Source organism: Heptranchias perlo, chromosome 11, assembly GCF_035084215.1.
Source record: "Heptranchias perlo isolate sHepPer1 chromosome 11, sHepPer1.hap1, whole genome shotgun sequence".
In the NCBI taxonomy this organism is placed as follows: Eukaryota; Metazoa; Chordata; class Chondrichthyes; order Hexanchiformes; family Hexanchidae; genus Heptranchias; species Heptranchias perlo.
Genome location: NC_090335.1, coordinates 41,431,844 through 41,453,304, shown reverse-complemented (window position 1 = coordinate 41,453,304; position 21,461 = coordinate 41,431,844). Strand labels below are relative to the sequence as shown.

Below are 21,461 nucleotides of genomic sequence, written 5' to 3'. Positions count from 1 at the left end.
TGACCACAGTAGACAGGGCAGAACTGTTAACGGATAAAACTACAGATGAACAGTGGGAGATGTTCAAAGAGTATTTGGTACAATACAAGACCTGTACATACCCCTAAAGGACAAGAGCTCTACTCGTGTAATTAAACAACCTTGGTCAACAAAAGAGGTGAGAGATAGTATAAAACTAATAGAAAAGGCTTATACAAATGCAAAGAATAGTCGAGATCCCATGGACAGGGAGAGATATAAAGAACAGCAAAGGGATACAAAGAAAGTAGTAAGAGCTACAAAGAGGAAATATGAGACAAAACTTGCGAAGAATATCAAGGACAACACTAAAGGTTTTTACAAATATATTAGAAGCAAGAGGGTGGCTAAGGGTAATGCTAACCCAAAACTCTTCTATATGTACCCTAGCTCGTTCATCCATCATCCCTGTGCTCGCTGACCTACAATAGCTTCCGGTCCCCCACCACCTCACATTTAAAATTATCATTCTTGTGTTCAAATCCCTTCATGGTCTCATCCTTCCCAATCTCTGTAACTTGCTCTAGCCCTACAACCCTTTGAGAACTCTGCTTTCTTCCAAATTTGGCCTCACTGGTAGCCATGCCTTCAGCCATCTAGGCCCTAATCTCTGGAAATCCCTCCCTAAACCTCTATGGTCGCCATCTCTCTCTCCTTCTTTAAAACTCTCATTAATGCCTACCTCTTTAACCAAGCTTTTAGTTAGCCCTCTAATATCTCTTTCTTTGGCTCGGTGTCAGTTTTTGCCCGATTACACTTCTGTGGGACATTTTTCTACATTAAAGGCACTCTATAAATGCAAGTTGTTGTTGACTTTGGGTGGACGTATGAAAATTAAAAAATTTTCACCCAAAATAAACAAAAGTGATTCTAGAGATATCCGTGGAATGTCACTCAACAAGTTTCTGAACTTGTTGATCGTTTCCTAAAACACTAACAATTCTTATGGTCTGAAAATATGAAGTTGCTACATAAATATGATAATAAATTCCATTTTAAGAACAGTCCTCAGCCCATCAGTGCATAATATTACAGAACTGAATGGATGTAAAAAGTGATCAAAGGATTAATGAGATGTTATATTTTGTACATATTGTGATAAAGTTTAAGTGCAGGGAAGTATGATTGCAGTGATACAGAGCAGTGACCAGACCTCATTTGGAGTATTGTTTTCAGTTTTGGGCAACCCACCTTAGGAAGGATACAATGGATGAAAGAACTTAGCTATGATGAGGGTTTAAGTAAACTTGGATTGTAATCCTTAGAGAAGAGGAAGTTAAGAAGTTATTTGATTGAAATAAATAAGGTAATCGCCAAGCCAAATGATGACAAACTCTTCTTTCTAGTAAAGGGATGCAGAACAAGAGAACATAGGGGTAGAAATTGGTATGCGTTGTGTCCATTGTTCAGGCGTAAAACAGGTGCAAAGCATACAATTTAGCGGTTAAACGGCCTGTGCCCAATCTGCATGGGCATTGGCCCCAATGATAAATTTGTGGGCCTCTCTTTTTTTTTTAGGTGTCCCGGGGGACGCCTGAAACAGGCCCGAGGCTCCTTAAATATGCAAATTAGGGGCTTAACACCTGTTTAAGACCCTATCAAGAAAAATTAGTTGGTGACAAGCAGGCAAGCGTCAATCCTGCTCTGCTCACAGGATTCTTCCATGGCTCCTGCAGCCACCAACTCCAGGTAAGTTAAGTTTTTTTAAAAAGAAACCCATTCTATGGAACTAGGAGTCGTGATTGTGCCCTCCCCACCCCCCAACGTAGTCTACTCCAATCCCCCCTCCCAGGACTTACCTAAGGGCCGCTGCCGGTAAGGCAGGCAGCCTGGCATTGATGCCATCGCTCGGGCAAGCTGCCTGTGGAGTGACCAGCACTGGTAGCTTGCACCTAGTGTGCTGATGAGGCCTAAGGACCAATTTCCATCAATCTTCGGGCCTCTTGGTTTGGGCATGTGCTGGTCATGCAGCACCAGGTCTGGGCCCAGACTAATATGTAGGTCAGAATTTTAAGATAAGAGTTAAGGAGAGAGGGTAGAAAATTCAGATTAAATGGACAGAGGCTAACAAAATGGCACAAAGAGGTGTCAGTAACTGTTTCAATTGGTCAAAGCCCAAATTTATATTCTTAATGAATGAGTAAAGTAATGTGTGGATTGTGAAAGAAGAGTTGCACCTGTGTTCATAGTTCTATTAGAACTGGTTTAGCAGGTACCACCCGAGCACACTGGACTCTCAACTGGCAGAGCAAGGGGCACAATTTTAACCCAACCTGTCTGTCAGGAAACTGACAAGATTGGTGCAAGGCTGGTTTTACACTGTGCCCGATTTTACTGTCCACTGAAGTTAATGGAGAGTAATATTGGGCTGGGACAAAATCGGTGTTCCACCCGATCCTGAGAGTTTCCCACCTGGCGAGTTAGGTTAAAATTAGCCCCAAAGTTTCAATCATAGACTCAAACAACATTTCCTCTTGACAATTCTAGGAGTGGGTTCACCAATCATGACTGGATTTCTGTGGAGAAAGAAAACTGACTGGGACAAGATGCTTCCTACACCACTCAAGCATAGCTCCTCAACATTCATCAAGAAAACACATCGACAGTGACCGTGGGTCAGAACACCCGGCTGCTGTGGTTGAGAAAAAACAATGCAGGCGTCAGAGAAGAAATAGGGTAAAAATTTATAAAAACACTGTTGATCACTAATAGGTCATTGAATTTCTTTGAAACACTTTTTAAAAATTATATTCTATTAAAAATTGTGATGATTTCAAAATTACTTACTGATTGGTTATAGGATCTGTGGTAGAAGCTGACCCATTAACTTTTTCTTCTGGTCTTCCACGTTCCTTGTGTTGTGCCGAAGTGCTTGAATTAGGCCCTATTGCTTTAGAAGGTGCAATCTTAGATCTATCCGGTTCAACTAGTTGTGTTTGTACAAATGTCAGCTCAATGGCAGAAGTCTCAGGACATCTTGTCTCCAGTGTTTCCCTGCCATTCTCGCCAGCATCACTGTCAAGGACCTTTGTGATGTGCTTACTAAAAGGCCCCTTTTCCGGATCGTCATTCCAGTTCGGTACACGAGTTCCATATTGATTTTCAGTGTTCAAATCTGGGCTGCTGACACTCCCAATTTGGGATGGGATTTGTGGTTGATCTGGTTTGGATTTCGGTGTTCGGCTGAAAAAACTTCCTAATTTCTGTCGAATTCCATCCTCAGGTTGGTTCACAATACCAAATGTTGTACCTGGGAATAATGCAATGGTTTCACTAGCTGTTGGTTTTTCTTGTGCTGAAGACTTCTCTTGATCCTGAAAAACCTTTGACAATACAGGAAAAATAGAAGAGTGTGTCAGCGCAGCTCTGAATTTGGTTTAGCCTTGATGTAAACAGCAATTTGAAAACAAATTACAGAAATAAAAATGTATGTTACCTTTGCCAGGTCTGCAAAAAACTTATTTGAAGACCCAGAGAAAGGTTGCTCATCTGTCTTTCCATCTTCTGGACTCTCTGTAGTCTGCTCGCCTTTAGGACTAGAAAGAAAATATCATAAAACAAACACAAAAGCAAATATTATAGCAGATGAAATAAAACTAAAATAAAGAGAAAATGACTGAATAAAGATTACAAGGCAATATTTTAATGGAGTATAATCGTCTTAAATACATTAAAATGACAGCACAGTATATTAATGAACTGGTCTATTAATAAGGATTCAGCTCGACAGTTCCACTTACTCTCACCTTTCTGTCTCCTTGGGTAGATTTTAACCCTAAGAGACCAGGGGCTCAATTTTCAAATCAAAGTGCGGGTGCGTTGGGGGCCGGGGGGGCTGGGAAAATCAGTAAAATCCCAAGCGGGTATGGAAGCTGGCTCCAACCCACCCGACTTCCACGTCTCGCACAGACGCATCTGTGTGCGCGCGCATGCTTCTGAAGTGTGGAAGTCCCGCCGGCAATTAAAGCCGGCAGGCTGATATTTAAAGCACTTATTAACATCGTTGAACTTGTTGAAGTTGTTAATTTCATGGTGATTGAGGCAGTGGAGCGATTTTCATTCAGCCTCAGCGTGTTTCCGGTGCTGAGGGAAATACTCCATGTTGTAGGAGACGTGTTTCAGCCGGCAGCCATTTGGACATTTAAATGCCTATTTGACAGATGGGGATAAAAGGTGAGTTATTGTAGCAGGGCACTCAGTTCTTTCAGACAAACTTTTGGCTGGGAGTTCTTTGTGTTTAGACTGAAAATTCTTGGTTTCCACTCAGAATTCTTCTGTTTACGCATATTTACCAACTTTTCGGACCCCCTCAAAGTGACACCATCAGGATGGGGGGCGCGCTGGCTGCATTCACCACTACATCCGAGGAGGGGGACCGACACCATCCTCGCCAGGCACAGCGTGCACTTATGCCACTTGGGAGCTCCACAACAAAGTGCCGTGCCACAGGTACCTGCACAAGAGCACGGATGGCAACAACAGAGGCAGTGACGTCGCAGGAGGCACTACCCTCGTCAGAGGGTCTACAGACCGAGGCTCAGTTTCCTGGACCTCTCTGAGGAGCAGTGCATAGGGAGGCTAAGAGTGACTCGGCAGGTAGAGGCAGACATCTGCAGCTTCCTTCATGCCGAGCTGCTCCCGGCTGGGCCGAGTGGCATCTCATTACCTGTTGCTGTTAAAGTCAGAAGTGCCCTCAACTTCTTCGCCTCTGGATCATTCCAGGGTGCCACCGATGACATCGCCGGGGTCTCTCAGTTGTCTGCACACAAGTGCATAAGGCAGATCACCGATGGCTTGTTTCACAGGGCCTCACAATACGTAAACTTCTCCATGGACGACCTCAGCCAGACGGAGAGGGCAATGGGATTCCACTCTGTAGCTGGCTTCCCATGGGTACAGGTTGCAATCAATTGTACCCATATAGCAATCCGAGCACCTCCACACGAGCCAGGACTGTTCATCAACAGAAAGGGGTATCACTCCATCAACGCTCAGCTCATTTGTGATCACCGCAAAAGATTCCTTCACGTATGTGCCAGATTCCCTGGCAGCTGCCACGATTCATTCATTCTGAGGGAATCCAACATCCCGGGCCTCTTCCACGCACCAAACACCCTTAAGGGCTGGCTATTCAGGGACAAGGGATACCCCCTGTACACGTGGCTCATGATACCTCTGAGGAACCCCATCAGCGAGCAACAGCGTTGGTACAACGACAGCCACATCGCCACCAGGTCTATTGTTGAACATGTGAAAGGGCTGCTCAAGATGCGATTTCGGTGCCTCGATTGTTCTGGGGGAGTGCTTCAATACGCACCAGCGAGAGTGGGTCACATTATAGTAGTGTGTAGTGTCCTGCACAATGTGGCGCTATAGAGAGGGGTACCGGTTGAGGAGGCCCCATCCCCTCATTCACCATCCACATCTGCCATCCCCATTGAGGAGGAGCAAAAGCAGGAGGAGGAAGAGGAGGAGGACGATGAGTCCATGGGCAGTGCAACGGCTCACTTGGCTGCTCGTGAGGTCAGGGAGTCACTCAATTGTGAACGGTTCTCGTAAGATCAGAAAGTGAAAAGAGTCCAGTCTTCACAACACCTGGAAAAACCAGCACCAACACCAGCCCCCCTCACTCTCTGCACAAAACAGTCTTGCAACTACATATACACCTACTGTAAAGTGACCCAATGGGTGGCATCAAGTGACGCCGTTCATGGTGAAGCACATGAAAGGATCCTACTACTTCTATGTGGTGCATCCCCTGTGGCTGCAGCAGAGGTAGTGGCAGGTTGCTCATGTTCATGATCTGACTGCTTAGATGCTTTCGGCCTACTCCCTCTGTGTTTTGGAGCCTGTGAGGGCCCCTCCAAAGACTGCTCTATCTGCACCTGTGCAGGGGCAGACTTGGCCACCTGGAGAGGAGGCAGCATTGCAGGTACTGGTTGAGAGGGGGGCAATGGGTGAGACGTGGAAGCGCTTTGAGTGGTGTCCCCACTTCCATGTCCCCTTTCACCATCATCCCTCTCCTGGGCCAGGCCCACATCACTCCTACCACCCTGCTGGAGAACAGTTTGGAGGACATGCGTTATGCCTTGTAAGGCCACTTCTAAAGTATCTGTCAGCATGTTTAAAGCGGCAGAATGTTGTTCACCCTGAGTCCACATGGTCATTGTCAGGGCCTGAATGGACTCATTTGTGAGTCTGCTTGAAGCTTAATGGAGGCTAGCCTTCTCTCCATCGCAGACAATCCTGCACTTACCTGCGGCACTGTCTCAGACAGTTGAGCACGTCCCTGTGACAGTATCTCAGAGATTCTCTCCCGTACCTGTGCCACCGTTCCACTCATGCAGGAGTTGGACTCCTCCATCCTCTGCGCTATAGTGGAGATGATGTGGAGATGCCAGTGATGGACTGGGGTGGACAAATGTAAGGAGTCTTACAACACCACGTTATAGTACAACAGCTTTATTTGAAATCACAAGCTTTCGGAGCTTTCCTCCTTCGTCAGGTGAGTGTAGGATTCCATAAAGGTACAGCATATATAGTCAGAGAACAATGCCTGGTGATTACAGATAATCTTTCCAACTGCCCGTTATCACACCTCTGCAGAGATATAATCAAAGCAATCAAAGGAGTGGAATGGTGTTCAGACAGAGAAACATTACATACAAGACTACTGAATACACAAACGGTCAGAACACAAAGACAGAGAGAGAGAGAGAGACACCCGAAAGGCAGAGAAAGAGAGAGAATGACCAGTTGTATTAAAAACAGATAACTTTTTTTCGCTGGTGGGGTTACATGTAGCGTGACATGAACCCAAGATCCCGGTTGAGGCCGTCCTCATGGGTGCGGAACTTGGCTATCAATTTCTGCTCGCCGATTTTGCATTGTCGTGTGTCTCGAAGGCCGCCTTGGAGAACGCTTACCCGAAGATCGAAGGCGGAATGTCCTTGACTGCTGAAGTGTTCCCCGACTGGGAGGGAACCCTCCTGTCTGGCGATTGTTGTGCGGTGTCCGTTCATCCGTTGTCGCAGTGTCTGCATGGTCTCGTCGATGCTGGTACATCGGCGAGACCATGCAGACACTGCAACAACTCAGCACCCATGGACCAGTTGAACCAGGAACACTTCTCACCACGATGGACGTCTCGGCACTCTACACCAGTATCCCCCACGATGACGGCATCACTGCAACAGCCTCAGTACTCAACACCAACAACAGCCAATCTCCAGACGCCATCCTACAACTCATTCGCTTCATCCTGGATCACAATGTCTTCACCTTCGATAACCAGTTCTTTACCCAAACACACGGAACAGCCATAGGGACCAAATTCGCACCCCAATATGCCAACATTTTCATGCACAAGTTCGAGCACGACTTCTTCATTGCACAGGACCTCCAACCAACGCTATACACCAGATACATCAACGACATTTTCTTCCTATGGACCCACGGCGAAGAATCACTGAAGAGACTACACGATAACATCAACAAGTTCCATCCCACCATCAAACTCACCATGGACTACTCCTCAGAATCGGTTTCATTCATGGACACATGAATCTCCATCAAAGACGGGCACCTCAGCACCTCGCTCTACCGCAAGCCCACGGACAACCTCACAATGCTCCACTTTTCCAGCTTCCACCCTAACCACGTCAAAGAGGCCATCCCCTGTGGACAGGCCCTGCGAATACACAGGATCTGCTCAGACGAGGAGGAACGCGATGGACACCTACAGATGCTGAAAGACGCCCTCATAAAAACGGGATATGACGCTCGACTCGTCGATCGACAGTTCCGATGGGCCACAACGAAAAATCGCATAGACCTCCTCAGAAGACAAACACGGAACACAACCAACAGAGTACCCTTCGTTGTCCAGTACTTCCCCGGAGCGGAGAAACTACGCCATGTTCTTCGCAGCCTTCAACATGTCAACGATGACGACGAACACCTCGCTAAGGCCATCCCCACGCCTCCACTACTCACCTTCAAACAGCCACCTAACCTCAAACAGGCCAATGTTCACAGCAAATTACCCAGCTTTCAGGAGAACAGCGTCCACGACACCACACAACCCTGCCACGGCAACCTCTGCAAGACATGCCAGATCATCGACACAGATACCACCATCACACGAGAGGACACCACCCACCAGGTACATGGTTCATACTCCTGTGACTCGGCCAACGTTGTCTACCTCATACGTTGCAGGAAAGGATGCCCCAGAGCATGGTACATCGGCGAGACCATGCAGACACTGCGACAACAGATGAACGGACACCGCGCAACAATCGCCAGACAGGAGGGTTCCCTCCCAGTTGGGGAACACTTCAGCAGTCAAGGACATTCAGCCTCCAATCTTCGGGTAAGCGTTCTCCAAGGCAGCCTTCGAGACACACGACAACGCAAAATCGTCGAGCAGAAATTGATAGCCAAATTCCGCACACATGAGGACGGCCTCAACCGGGATCTTGGGTTCATGTCACGCTACATGTAACCCCACCAGCGAAAAAAAGTTATCTGTTTTTAATACAACTGGTCATTCTCTCTCTTTCTCTGCCTTTCGGGTGTCTCTCTCTCTCTCTGTCTTTGTGTTCTGACCGTTTGTGTATTCAGTAGTCTTGTATGTAATGTTTCTCTGTCTGAACACCATTCCACTCCTTTGATTGCTGTGATTATCTCTCTGCCGAGGTGTGATAACGGGCAGTTGGGAAGATTATCTGTAATCACCAGGCATTGTTCTCTGACTATATATGCTGTACCTTTATGGAATCCTACACTCACCTGATGAAGGAGGAAAGCTCGGAAAGCTTGTGATTTCAAATAAAGCTGTTGGACTATAACGTGGTGTTGTAAGACTCCTTCCATCTATAGTGGAGAGTGCGCTTGGCATCTGTTCCAGTATCTCGCAAATGTGCTGCTGTCCTTCGATCATTCTCTGTTTAAAGGATGGCCCCCGAGGTTCAGCATCTGCTTCCAGCTGAGCAGAGCCTGGAAAGGTGTGCGCCCACTGACACAGACTCTCCACAGCTGCCCCTGCCACCACTGTCTGCTCGTGCTCACTTGTGTGCAGTGACTCACCAGGTGCCAACTCAACTAACAGACTATTAGGATCCACCGAAGTGTGAGTATCTGCACTGGTGGATGGCTCACTAAGAAGTGACAGTGCTCCCTCAGAGGCCAAGACCTCCTCTGAGGAATTGCCCTCTCCAGTCACTGCAGTCATTGAAGGGCCTGTAAGAGAACAGAAGGCAATATTAAGCATCATCACAGATGTGTCATGTTGCGATGAGCATACTGAGGTGTTCAACATGCCAATCATTGTTAACATCAATTCATGTTGTGTGTGATGAATGTTAAAGTTGTGTCACCAGACATTTGTGGGGTGCCAGTCTCAACGTCCCTGATGGACAGGCACTCAAGGGTGCGGCTGAGCTACAGCGCCTCCTCCTCTGCGTCTATGAAGACCAGTATTTGTTGTGGCCACCCTCCAGTCCTTGCCCTCTCCCATGCATTTTGTGCTCTCTTCTCCTAGAAGGGACGAAAGTGCAGACGAGTGAGTGAGTGATGGTGAAGTGGTCAGCCAATTAATGAATTGCTTTGGGTGAGGCTGACCGTTGAAGAGATGCATCAGAGGGTGAGTATCAGACAGAGACATCACATTGGATGAGGATTGGGGTGAGTGGTAGTGGTGGGGTCACAAATGGGGAAGTGAGGAAGTGCTCAGGAAGTGCAGGTAAGTTGAGGATGAGCCTTAAGTGGGTGTGAGGAGTGATGTGATGGAGTAGTCTTGGCAGAGCAGAATGTGAGGAGGGAGGGTGGGGGTGGGGGGGATGTGGAACACGGAATGTAGGAGAATCAGTAAGTGTACTCACTTTTGCTGACCTAGTAAGGTCAATGAAACGCTTCCTGCACTGGACCCAAGTACGGCAGATGTTGCTGCTGCTGGTGACCTCCTCTGCTACCTCGAGCCAGGCCTTCTTGGTGACAGGGGCTGTGTGCTTCCTCCTGTCGGCCAGGTAAAACAGTTCCCTCCTCCTCCTCACCCTGGCCAGTAGCACCTGAAGTGAGGCATCACTGAATCTTGGAGCAGCCTTGCCCCTCTGCTGCTCCATTGCGTCTTTTTGGTCTTTGCTCCAGCAAAAGCCATTGGAGCAATGGCCCTTTAAATAGAGACGCTCCAGCTGACAGCCTGTCATGCGGGTCCGCAGTCTGCCCACTGCGCAGCTTTTGGATGGCAAACCCAGAAGCTACATTAAGGGCCACCAATTAACTCGCTGTCACGTGGGGAACGGTAAGATTTTATTATCCGGGTTTGCTGCGCGCCCATTGACCTCCCCCCCTCCTCACCCGCTGCCATCCTGCCACCATTTGAAAATTGAGCCCCAGGTAAGTTTTAAAAAATCACTTTTCTGTGCAATCCTTGTGGGGCAGGCGGAGGAGGAGCGTTCTCTTGGGTCCCTCAAGGAGTCCTTGAGCCTCCCAGTCCTGGTCTTGCCTCTCCCTCCCGGCTTCCAAAGTCCCTGCCCAGCACTAATTTTATGCCAGAAATCATTCCCTTGTAGATTAGTTTTGGATTGCTCTCGCTAAGATTGAACATAAATGTGATGGGCCAAATGGCCTCTTTCTGTGTGGTAAACGTCTATGGTACAGTAGATGTTCTAACCTCTAAGTACGGTGAGGTATCAAACTAGGTGCCATATATGGAATGCTGGTGTAAACTGGCAGTTGGCTGTTTATAATATGTATTAATTTGTAGCATTTTTGTAAATTTAAATATATTGTTACCTTTTTAAAGATTCACAGTGGAATTATAGTCAGAGTTAAGGATCTAGGGGTATATCAAAAACAGGTTTCAGTCTTAATTGTCTGCCACACATTATGAATCATACAATACACCAGGGAGTGCACAGGGAGGAGTGAGAAATCACACTGGCTTTTCATAGAAATATACTAATTATCAAGTACTAAAAGGCACAGGTAAAAAGATTTAGGGGTAGAATTTCTACGCGGGTTCTCCCGATCTCTTGCTGTAACTTCGGCAGATGATTGGAGGAAGCCGTGAAGTAAAAAGAAAGAAGAAATAAAGACTTGCATTTATATAGCGCCCTCAAAAATAATGGCGTAAATGGCTGCTTTCGACATTTCTCTTGGGTTTCCGCTGAAGTTACAGTGGGAGATCGGGAGGCCCCTGGAGAAATTCTGCCCTTTACTCTATAGTTTCCCTCTGCTTGCTATTTGTAATTAAATTTTAAGTGTTTATATTTGTGTTTATAATTTTGTTACAATTAGTTAATAAAGGAAACCTTCCCTCTCAGTGTCAACACCTCAGAGAGCAAAACAGGGAGTGTCTGTGATGTGACACATCTGTAATATTAGATCAGTGATGATTCAACAATCTTATTATAACACATTTTTAATTCTCCAATTGAAATCAATGACCACAAGAATGCAGCTTTGCCAGATCGAGTTTGCATGTGTAGCAGCAATGGTTATTCTTTCAGCAGAGGAAAGATAAAAACCCTGAAGTTGATTGACATAATGGGATAGAGCTTCTGCGGAGGTTTTCCCGATCTCCACCATAAGTTTCGCGGAAGATTGGTAGATATCTCGGAGAAACTGTGTAAATGGCTGTTTAAGTTGCTCTTCCGGGGTTTCCACCAATCTTCTCCCAAAGTTACGGTGGGAGATTGGGAGATCTCCAGCAGAAATTCTCAATCAGTAAGTGATCAAAAAACAATTTTTAAATTACCAAAAACACCATCAATCTAAAAGAATACTCCAGGGCAATGCTCTTATATAATCTCATCCTCGAGTTTCTTTATGTAAAACACAGTCTCATTTCTTAAAAGAAAAACTACACCCTAAAACAAATTGAAGGAGTGTTGTTTCATATAGCTGACTGCCTTTCACAGCTATCATTCTCCTGAATTCTGTAATCAATTCTGGGATAAAGTTAACATGCAGGAACAGCAATCAATTAGGAAAGCAAATGGAATGTTGGCCTTTATCACAAGGGGGTTGGAGTACAAGAGTAAGGAAGTCTTGTTGCAATTGTACAGGGCTTTGATGAGACCACACCTGGAGTACTATGTGCAGTTTTGGTCTCCTTACCCAAGGAAGGTTATACTTACCTTAGAGGCAGTGCATCAAAGGTTCACTAGAATGATTCCTGGGATGAGAGGGTTGTCCTATGAGGAAAGATCGAGTAGAATGGGCCGATACTCTCTGGAGTTTAGAAGAAATGAGAGGTGATCTCATTGAAATGTATAAGATTCTAAGAGGGCTTGACAGGGTAGATGCTGAAAGGATGTTTCCCCTGGCTGGAGAGCCTAGAACTAGGGGACATAGTTTCAGGATAAGTGGTTGGACATTTAGGACTGAGATGAGGAGGAATTTCTTCATTCAGATGGTTGTGAATATTTGGAATTCTCTACCCCAGAGAGCTGTGGATGCTCAGTTGTTGAGTATGTTTGGACTCTAAGGGATTCAAGGGATATGGGGATTGGGCGGGAAAGTGGAGTTGAGGTTGAAGATCAGCCATGATCTTACTGAATGACGGAGCAGGCTCGAGGGGCTGTATGACCTACTCCTGCTCCTATTGATTATGTTCTTATGTTCTTAAAAACCCTACACAGGTCTATTATATTAATACAACACTAAAGGATCAAATTACAGAACAGTCACAGCGCAGTGATGAAGCTTTCTGGCCAACGGTAATTCAATGACAGACTGGCAACTATTTGTTGGATAGCTGAGTGTGATGAGTGAAAACCCATCACCATGACTAAGAGCCTCCAAAGCAAACTATTGATAAATTCTCACAAATAGTTTCTGTTTCCTGATATGCAAATATAACCCAATAGTCAATTATTATTTGATTTTAGGGTTTAAACCAATTATATGCAATGATTAACCCCCCCTCCTCCCAAAGTTCCGGTGTGACACACAGCATCTTTCTGTTTCGTGAAGGGAGCACTTTACCATTTCCTTGTACTGATGGGCAGCATTAATGTAAAGTGTGCGTTCAGTTACCTAAATCACGGACAGACAGCTGAAGAAAGTTCCATAGGGGAGAAGGCACTGAGAATGCAGCTAATGATGCTCATTTACTCTATTTTGAATAATACTTTGGGAAAACAGTTACAAGAAAATTTCATTTTATTTATGCTTTGTTAAATTATTTGCTGATTAAACCCAAAGATTTATGTTTGTAACATTTTGTTTATTTTTGACCAGAAAATGCATGCAGTTGATTGCATCCTATTTCACCCACTTTCTCTGGACAGAAAAATTCTATGCCTTTGCATTTGATAGGCATTAGCATATTGAAAGCACCTTTTGCTTCAATATAGGAACCTTCAGTCTTTGTTCCTGTACTGGTGTGTATCAGCCAGATTGGGGCATTTTTGCACTGCAGCAACTCGCCAAGGCTTCTTCGGCAGCACCTCCCAAACCCGCGATCTCTACCACCTAGAAGGACAATGGCAGCAGGCACATGGGAACAATACCACCTGCACGTTCCCCTCCAAGTCACACACCATCCTGGCTTGGAAATATATCGGCGTTCCTTCATTGTCACTGCATCAAAATCCTGGAACTCCCTTCCTAACAGCACTGTGGGAGAACCTTCACCACACGGACTGCAGCGGTTCAAGAAGGCGGCTCACCACCACCTTCTCAAGGGCAATTAGGGATGGGCAATAAATGCTGGCCTTGCCTGCGACGCCCACATCCCATGAATGAATAAAAAAATACACTGCTCGTGTCTTGGGATTTTTGGTATCATTTTTCCACATAAAGAATTGGAAAGTAGTTACATTTAAAGGTTGTGTTTTAAAGCAAAGTGTATTTATACCAGTTTTTTTTTTAAAAAAAGCACTCAAGTGAAAGATGGTTTTAAATGTTAATGTACCCCAAAGACTCTAGACAAGGAATAATTTGTTAGCCTATCTTGGTAATCGATTAACGCCTGACAGCCATTGTGTTGGGAATTCTGTGGTGCTGGCCATTTGATAAGGGTTGTCTGGCACAGGCCTTCTCCTCCACGGGACGAAAAACAGAGACATATGCAACAGTTGGGTTTTTAAAAACAGAAAACTTCGAGAGCAATCAGGCGCCACAAATGCAAAACCAAAAAAAGAAAGTAAAAAGCATAGAAGTTATTTTAAGTCAAAAAACCCAAACCATTCATGTAGGGAAATGTAGCGTGTTTATTACTTTGTATTTTTAAAATTTGTTCGAGAGATATGGGTGAGATTAGCAAGGTCATATATAGTGTCCATCCCAAGCTGTCCCAAGGACATTACAAGCCAACCACGTTGGAACTGGAGTCGCATATAGATCAGACCAGGTAAGGGTGGCAAGTTCCCTTCCCAGTTAGGTTTTTTACAACAATCCAGCATCTTTCATGGACATTTTTTAGTGAATCCAACCATACCTTACTCTGTATCTTCACTTGCTGTCTGTGAAATAAAGCAGCTTAATGATTTGTATCTGGCCTCGTCTTACTAAATCCTTTCTGAGGCCTCCTTCAAAAGATTGGAGAGACACATGTGGGGGCACATGCGAAAGACATGAGCATTCACTTCAAATTGTAAGGAGTATTAGTGTTACACCCCCAGATTATGCCCAGTTAGGTATTGAGTAGTATGGGCAGACCACTCAGACTGCTCACGAGAATGACCAGCGCTGCAACTTCTGAGAGATTATCTAAGGCAAGAACCTAAATATACGCCAGGGACTAAGAACTGCATTTTGCCATAAGCCTGTTCATTATTGGAACTCCCTTCCTAACAGCACTGTGGGAGAACCTTCACCACACGGACTGCAGCGGTTCAAGAAGGCGGCTCACCACCACCTTCTCAAGGGCAATTAGGGATGGGCAATAAATGCTGGCCTGTTCATTATTGCTCAATCACAACACAAGATTAAACTACATCATCATATGACATGAATAAATATTTTTGTCACCTCCCTATCTAGAATTATTGGATCTCACCGTGATTTACAAATTTGATGTTTACCTTAGCAGTATGTGTACAAACTAAATATGCATGATTACACATAAGTTTGCAAAAAAAATGTTTTACTTACCTTTTTGGTGGCAGCATCCAGTGGTCTCTTTAAGGCCTGCTGATTTGGTTGAGCTGCGCCTGAAAAAACTTAGCGCAGCTTGCACAGCGCATGTTGCCGTCAGGTGTCAACCAGTTTGGGGAATGGGCCTGAACTAGGCGTTAGGCGCCCGATCTGCTTAGGCAATGGGCTTAACCCCTGTTTCAGGCAGACACCCTGGATAACTACAGGGCACCCTAACCAATATGGCATGCGATGAATACCCAGTGTGGAATGAGTGTGCGCACCCTGCATGCCATATTGGACCCATCAGCACTCGATTTTTGCCTGAAAAACAGGTGCTACCCAATCCAATTTCTAGGCCACTATTTTTACTTTAAAGGGCTGATGTTGCCAATATAAAGTGTGTTACAAGGCATTTTACCATTATTACAAATGGAGGAGGGCTTAAAGTGACTAAGCAAGGGGAATGTTACGTTTTGTAGGTAATATTAATAGTTCACAGCAACAATAAAACATGCTGGACCATTTCTGACAAAGAGTCTACACCTGACATTGTAAGCTCCCCTTTCTCTTTACAAATGACAAGAGATCTTCTATGTATTACCAGCATTTAGCTTTTTTTCTCTTTTTACACATAAAATCTAATGATCATCAAGCATGTTTAATGGAAGAATTTTTTTCAAAATTTGAAACCAGATAAATACTTATTTGACTCAAGCAGATGTGATCCAAGTAACAAATTGGAATGCTGCCATACCATCTCACCTCCCATTGCCAACGATTACACAGAAATATCTGCCCAACTCCTCACAGGGATCCAAACCACACCTACACTTATATACCTTACAATGTTTCCCAATGATTCATGTTTTTATTGCTCATGAGATTGAATATTGGCAGTTCAAAACTCTAATATTTTAGGAAAAAACATAGATTCTATCTGATACAGGGATTAGGACAATGGTGCAAAACCTCCATTACTTCAGCTCTCCTCTTGTGGTCACTTTCTTACACATCCATCAGAAGGGTGGATGTGCTTTCATCTTCTGACAATATTTCACAACACTAAGTTATAGAGCATGGTAAAATCTGTGCAGTTTGTAGTCACTCGTCAAACTGCTATTATCACATGAGTAGACCAATCTCTTTCAGTTACCCATCCCTGCCCTGTCCCCTCCGCACATTCTGGTATCTCTCACTTACCCAGCCTTGTTCCCATCTTCACACAGACTAGTCTCTCACTCACCTGTCCTCATCCCCCCTCCACACAGACTAGTCTCCCTCACTCACCTATCCTCATCCCCCCTCCACACAGACTAGTCTCCCTCACTCACCTGTCCTCATCCCCCCTCCACACAGACTAGTCTCCCTCACTCACCTATCCTCATCCTTCCCTCCACACAGACTAGTCTCCCTCACTCACCTGTCCTCATCCCCCCTCCACACAGACTAGTCTCCCTCACTCACCTATCCTCATCCTCCCCTCCACACCGACTAGTCTCTCTCACTCACCTATCCTCATCCTCCCCTCCACACAGACTAGTCTCTCTCACTCACCTGTCCTCATCCCCCCTCCACATCGACTAGTCTCCCTCACTCACCTATCCTCATCCTCCCCTCCACACAGACTAGTCTCTCTCACTCACCTGTCCTCATCCCCCCTCCACACAGACTAGTCTCCCTCACTCACCTGTCCTCATCCTTCCCTCCACACCGACTAGTCTCTCTCACTCACCTATCCTCATCCCCCCCTCCACACCGACTAGTCTCTCATTCACCTGTCCTCATCCTCCCCTCCACACAGACTAGTCTCCCTCACTCACCTGTCCTCATCCCCCCTCCACACCGACTAGTCTCCCTCACTCACCTATCCTCATCCTCCCTCCACACCGACTAGTCTCTCTCACTCACCTATCCTCATCCCCCCTCCACACCGACTAGTCTCCCTCACTCACCTGTCTCATCCCCCCTCCACACAGACTAGTCTCCCTCACTCACCTATCCTCATCCCCCCTCCACATCGACTAGTCTCTCACTCACCTATCCTCATCCCCCCTCCACACCGACTAGTCTCCCTCACTCACCTATCCTCATCCCCCCTCCACACCGACTAGTCTCCCTCACTCACCTATCCTCATCCCCCCTCCACACCGACTAGTCTCCCTCACTCACCTGTCCTTATCTTTCCTTCACACAGACTAATCTTTCTCACTCACCTGTCCTTATCTTTCCTTCACACAGACTAATCTTTCTCACTCACCTGTCCTTATCTTCCCTTCACACAGATTGATATCTCTCAATCACAGATTGATATCTCTCAATCACTTGTACCTGTTCTTCCCACCACACGGATTAGTTTCTCTCCTTTACTTGCCTGACCCTGTCCATGCCCCCTCCTCCACACAGATTGATGTCTCTCGCTCATTTCCTTGTTCTTGTACCCCTTCAACACAGACATGCCTCTCTCTCCCTTACCTGTCCGTGCCTCCTCTTCACACAGACTGCTCTCTCTCTCTCCCTTACCTGTCCGTGCCTCCTCTTCACACAGACTGCTCTCTCTCTCTCCCTTACCTGTCCGTGCCTCCTCTTCACACAGACTGCTCTCTCTCTCCCTTACCTGTCCGTGCCTCCTCTTCACACAGACTGCTCTCTCTCTCTCCCTTACCTGTCCGTGCCTCCTCTTCACACAGACTGCTCTCTCTCTCTCATTTAGCCCTCCACTCACAGGCAACTCTCCCTTTAGCTATCGGTTCTGTCGCTCTCCGAGTTCACACCTCCGTCTCGCATGTAACATTAGCCACACACTCTCAATTCCTTTTCTGCGGTATCAAGGAAGCAAAGGTTTTCTAACCTGCTGCTAATCCCAAACTTAATCCATCTCAGTAAAACAATGGTTCATTTTGTTTTCTATGTCCAGTGAAAGTTATCTACTAAAGCAAGTGACAGACTGCTCTCAGATTTACCTTTCTCTCTCGGAAGTTTTTTTCGCTGCGTTTTCCTCCTCATGAGATTTATTGGAAGAAAATAGTTTAGAGAAGTTTTTTGCGATGTCCTCATGCCAGGTACTTTGTATTTTAAACGGATTCATTTTTCCCCAAAAGTTGAAGGGAGCGGCACCTCTCACCCAGTCAACAGATAATTTACAGTGAATAGTTCAATGAGGCTGAGCAAGAAAACGCGAGGTTAGACTGGTCGGACTTGTAAGGCAGGGCTGGCAGTACTCGATATTATAAACAGTGTAGGAGGAGTTTCTGTGTCTCAATTGTGCCGTCAAACATGTATCGCCAGTTTAAGGAAAAAATGTGACGTGGGAACATTTTAATATTTCTTCATTGCACTGCCTCTGTAGTTTGAGACTTCATATGTAATAGCTCAATTTCTCTACTATTTAGTAATTTACACTTCACTTTATCTTGAAACCTAATTTTTTCCTAAGTCTGTGCAAAACTTCAATGTCCTTCAACATAGGTTTAAAGGTTTACTTCTCTCCTGCATTGCAGTAATTATAACTAAATAACATAACCCAAAGTACTTTCACTCTTAATTGAAAATGAATCCTCCTGGAATTAATTACTAACATTATGAAGAAATGATGTGGAGATGCCGGTGATGGACTGGGGTTGACAAATGTAAACAATCTTACAACACCAAGTTATAGTCCAACAATTTTATTTGAAAATCACAAGCTTTCGGAGGCTTCCTCCTTCGTCAGGTGAATGTCAGGAAATCCTTGAACCTTTCGCATTTATATTCAGAGAACAATACCTGGTGATTACAGATAATCATTCCAACTGCCCGTTGTCAAGGCAATCAAAGTGTTCAGACAGAGAGGTGTTACCTACAGGACCACCGAATATACAAACGGCCAGAACACAAAACAGATAGAGAGAGGGAGAAACATCCGAAAGGAAGAGAAAGACTGAAAATGACCCGTTGAATTAAAAACAGATAACTTTTATTTGCTGGTGGGGTTACGTGTAGCGCGACATGAACCCAAGATCCCGGTTGAGGCCGTCCTCATGGGTGCGGAACTTGGCTATCAATTTCTGCTCGACGATTTTGCTTCACTCTTCATTCTTCGTCACTCACCTGACGAAGGAGAAAGCCTCCGAAAGCTTGCGATTTTCAAATAAAACAGTTGGACTATAACCTGGTGTTGTTGAGAATCCCTACGTGGTCAGTTTTTAGTAAAATATTAAAATGTCTACGTGGCAAAGAAGCAGAATGCAAAATGGTTAGAAAGGGTTAATTAGTTAGTAACTGAGATTGATACAAGTGGCCTGGCCCTCCTGCTGGGCCATATGTTTGCTTAGTCAGCAGGCCTGCATTGTCTTATCAATGATAGGTCTTTGATGTGAGTCAAGGACTGGTCTGAATGTCTCCATGTTTATGGCAGATCAATATAGGTAACGAGCTTAGCCAAAGTTGAAAGACATTCCAGGTTGGGAGATAAGGAACAGAAGGAACAGGGAAGAACATTCCAAGTTGGAAGATGAGGAAGTATCCCCTTTGATGTCTAACAGCAGCATGATCAGCACATGGACGATCTATGATTGGCCGGAAATAATGTAACCTCGCATGGCAACCTATGCCCGGCTTATGATTGGTGTTGACCCTCGTTAAGTATGTTCCAACCCTATTCATCTGTATAAAAACGTGTGGATTTCTGTATGTTTTTGTTCTTGCTCTGCCAGCATAGAGGGACTCTATCAGGAGTCCAAATCAATGCTGCAGACTAAGAACCCTGCTATTAAAGATGTGTTGAACTTTAAAATGTATTCGACTTCAGTTATTACTGAACCAGACTGAGGGGAAAGAATCCGGATCGTCATTTGGTGGCAGCGGTGGGATCTTAACGGTCGTTCACCGAGGGTTCGCGGAGTAAAAGGCGGATTATCTCAGACACGGAGGAAGGAAATGGCGCCCCGATGTAAGTAGTCTTAATTTACTATGTCGGTTTTCCTCCAATCCGTCAGTCTGACGACGTATCGTCCAATCGCTAACACTCGTGTGGTGTCCTTACAAGATTCAGGTCAGTCTGGCGAATACACAGAAATAGCAGGAAGAGGTCAGTGGTCGAATATCACTGAGGGAATAACTTGTAAGCGGTAGGTCAGTGGTTAATATCACTGAGGGTAGTCAGGGTTTAAGTTCCTGGTGATTGGATATAAACAGGAACTATTGATAAAAACTTAGATGCCGGAAAAAAGGCTCAGGAATTAATTTGGAAAAATAACAGAGGTACCACAGCCAGCCAAATTGCTTATGGAGACAGTACTGTAAGAAATATGGATAGAATTAAGTGACTAGACAAATGTTTAAAAGACAGAGACCCGAAAAAGAAAGGTTTTGTTGTTTAAGTGTACTGTCCCTTTAAAAAGCCTGTCTTGATCAGTGTTTTTTTGTTGGTGTTGTGGGCCACGCCCCCTTCTTACTGTGTCTTGCGTGTTTTCTTCCTTTGTGTAATGTATCTGTCTTGTCGTGTGTTTAATTCTGATACTGCCGAATTAAAATTGGAGTTATTGAGGTTAAGTGACCTATTAAATTCTGGTTCTTATAAAGTGTGGGCATGTTAAATTCCAGACATGGGATCTTCAAAAAATTGGCATTTTGAATGTTTATTTTGTGATTGGCTGTGGTTTAAAAAGAGGTTAACAATTAACGGGATAGATTAAAAAACTATCTGGTATCACTGTGATAGGAAAAGTCGGAAAGCTGGAACAGCTCGGAGCGTTGATTATAATCACATCCACTAAAAGTATGTGAAAAAATAGTGTGCAAAAATATAGTATAAAGCAATCCACAAATGTGAGAAGTAAAAAAATCAGTCAAACCTGTGTGAAGTGAACTTTTGAAGGTGGGAACTTAATCTCAAAAGGGAGAAGGATCAAGTTACTCCTACCACAAGAGCAAGTTAATATTAACCCCTTCCATCCCAAGAAGCCAGACTGTCATGCCAAGAGCAGTTCAAACAGATGGAAATGACCCAGTCGGTTGAGAACTGTCTGAGGCTAACCATTACACAGGTGAACATGAGGTAACAATTGGTATAGGTTATATTAGTAAAATTGTCCCAATCACTCGGAAATGCCAAAGGCTACAATTGACTGAGAGATAAGTTTTCACGCTACAGTGAAAAATTGATAAGAAAGGAATGTAAAACAAATCATATGAAAAGGAAGCATAGGTTAGACAATTGGAAGTCCATTACTTGAGCTATGTACTGACACAGGGTACTAAACGCCTATCAGTTTTACCCTGCCACAGTATGATAAGGAAGTTTTGACAAGTTCTGGGGCTATTCAATTTTATTTGAAATTAATAGTAGAATACAAGATCTGACCAAAGAGGGGAGA

General features: G+C 44.9%; 1 protein-coding gene across 1 annotated transcript in view; it reads right to left on the bottom strand.

The window, feature by feature from the left end:
* LOC137326834 (very large A-kinase anchor protein-like) overlaps positions 1 to 5,268 on the bottom strand; it is a 68,944-nt gene extending 63,676 nt beyond the window's left edge. Inside the window, exons 1-3 of the mRNA XM_067992214.1 lie at positions 5,192 to 5,268; positions 3,455 to 3,554; positions 2,806 to 3,341 (exon numbers count right to left, since the gene is read on the bottom strand). Of these exons, the coding sequence (XP_067848315.1) occupies positions 2,806 to 3,341; positions 3,455 to 3,554; positions 5,192 to 5,268 (713 nt within the window). The remainder of the gene's footprint in view (positions 1 to 2,805; positions 3,342 to 3,454; positions 3,555 to 5,191) is intronic.
* Positions 5,269 to 21,461: the final 16,193 nt, after the last annotated feature.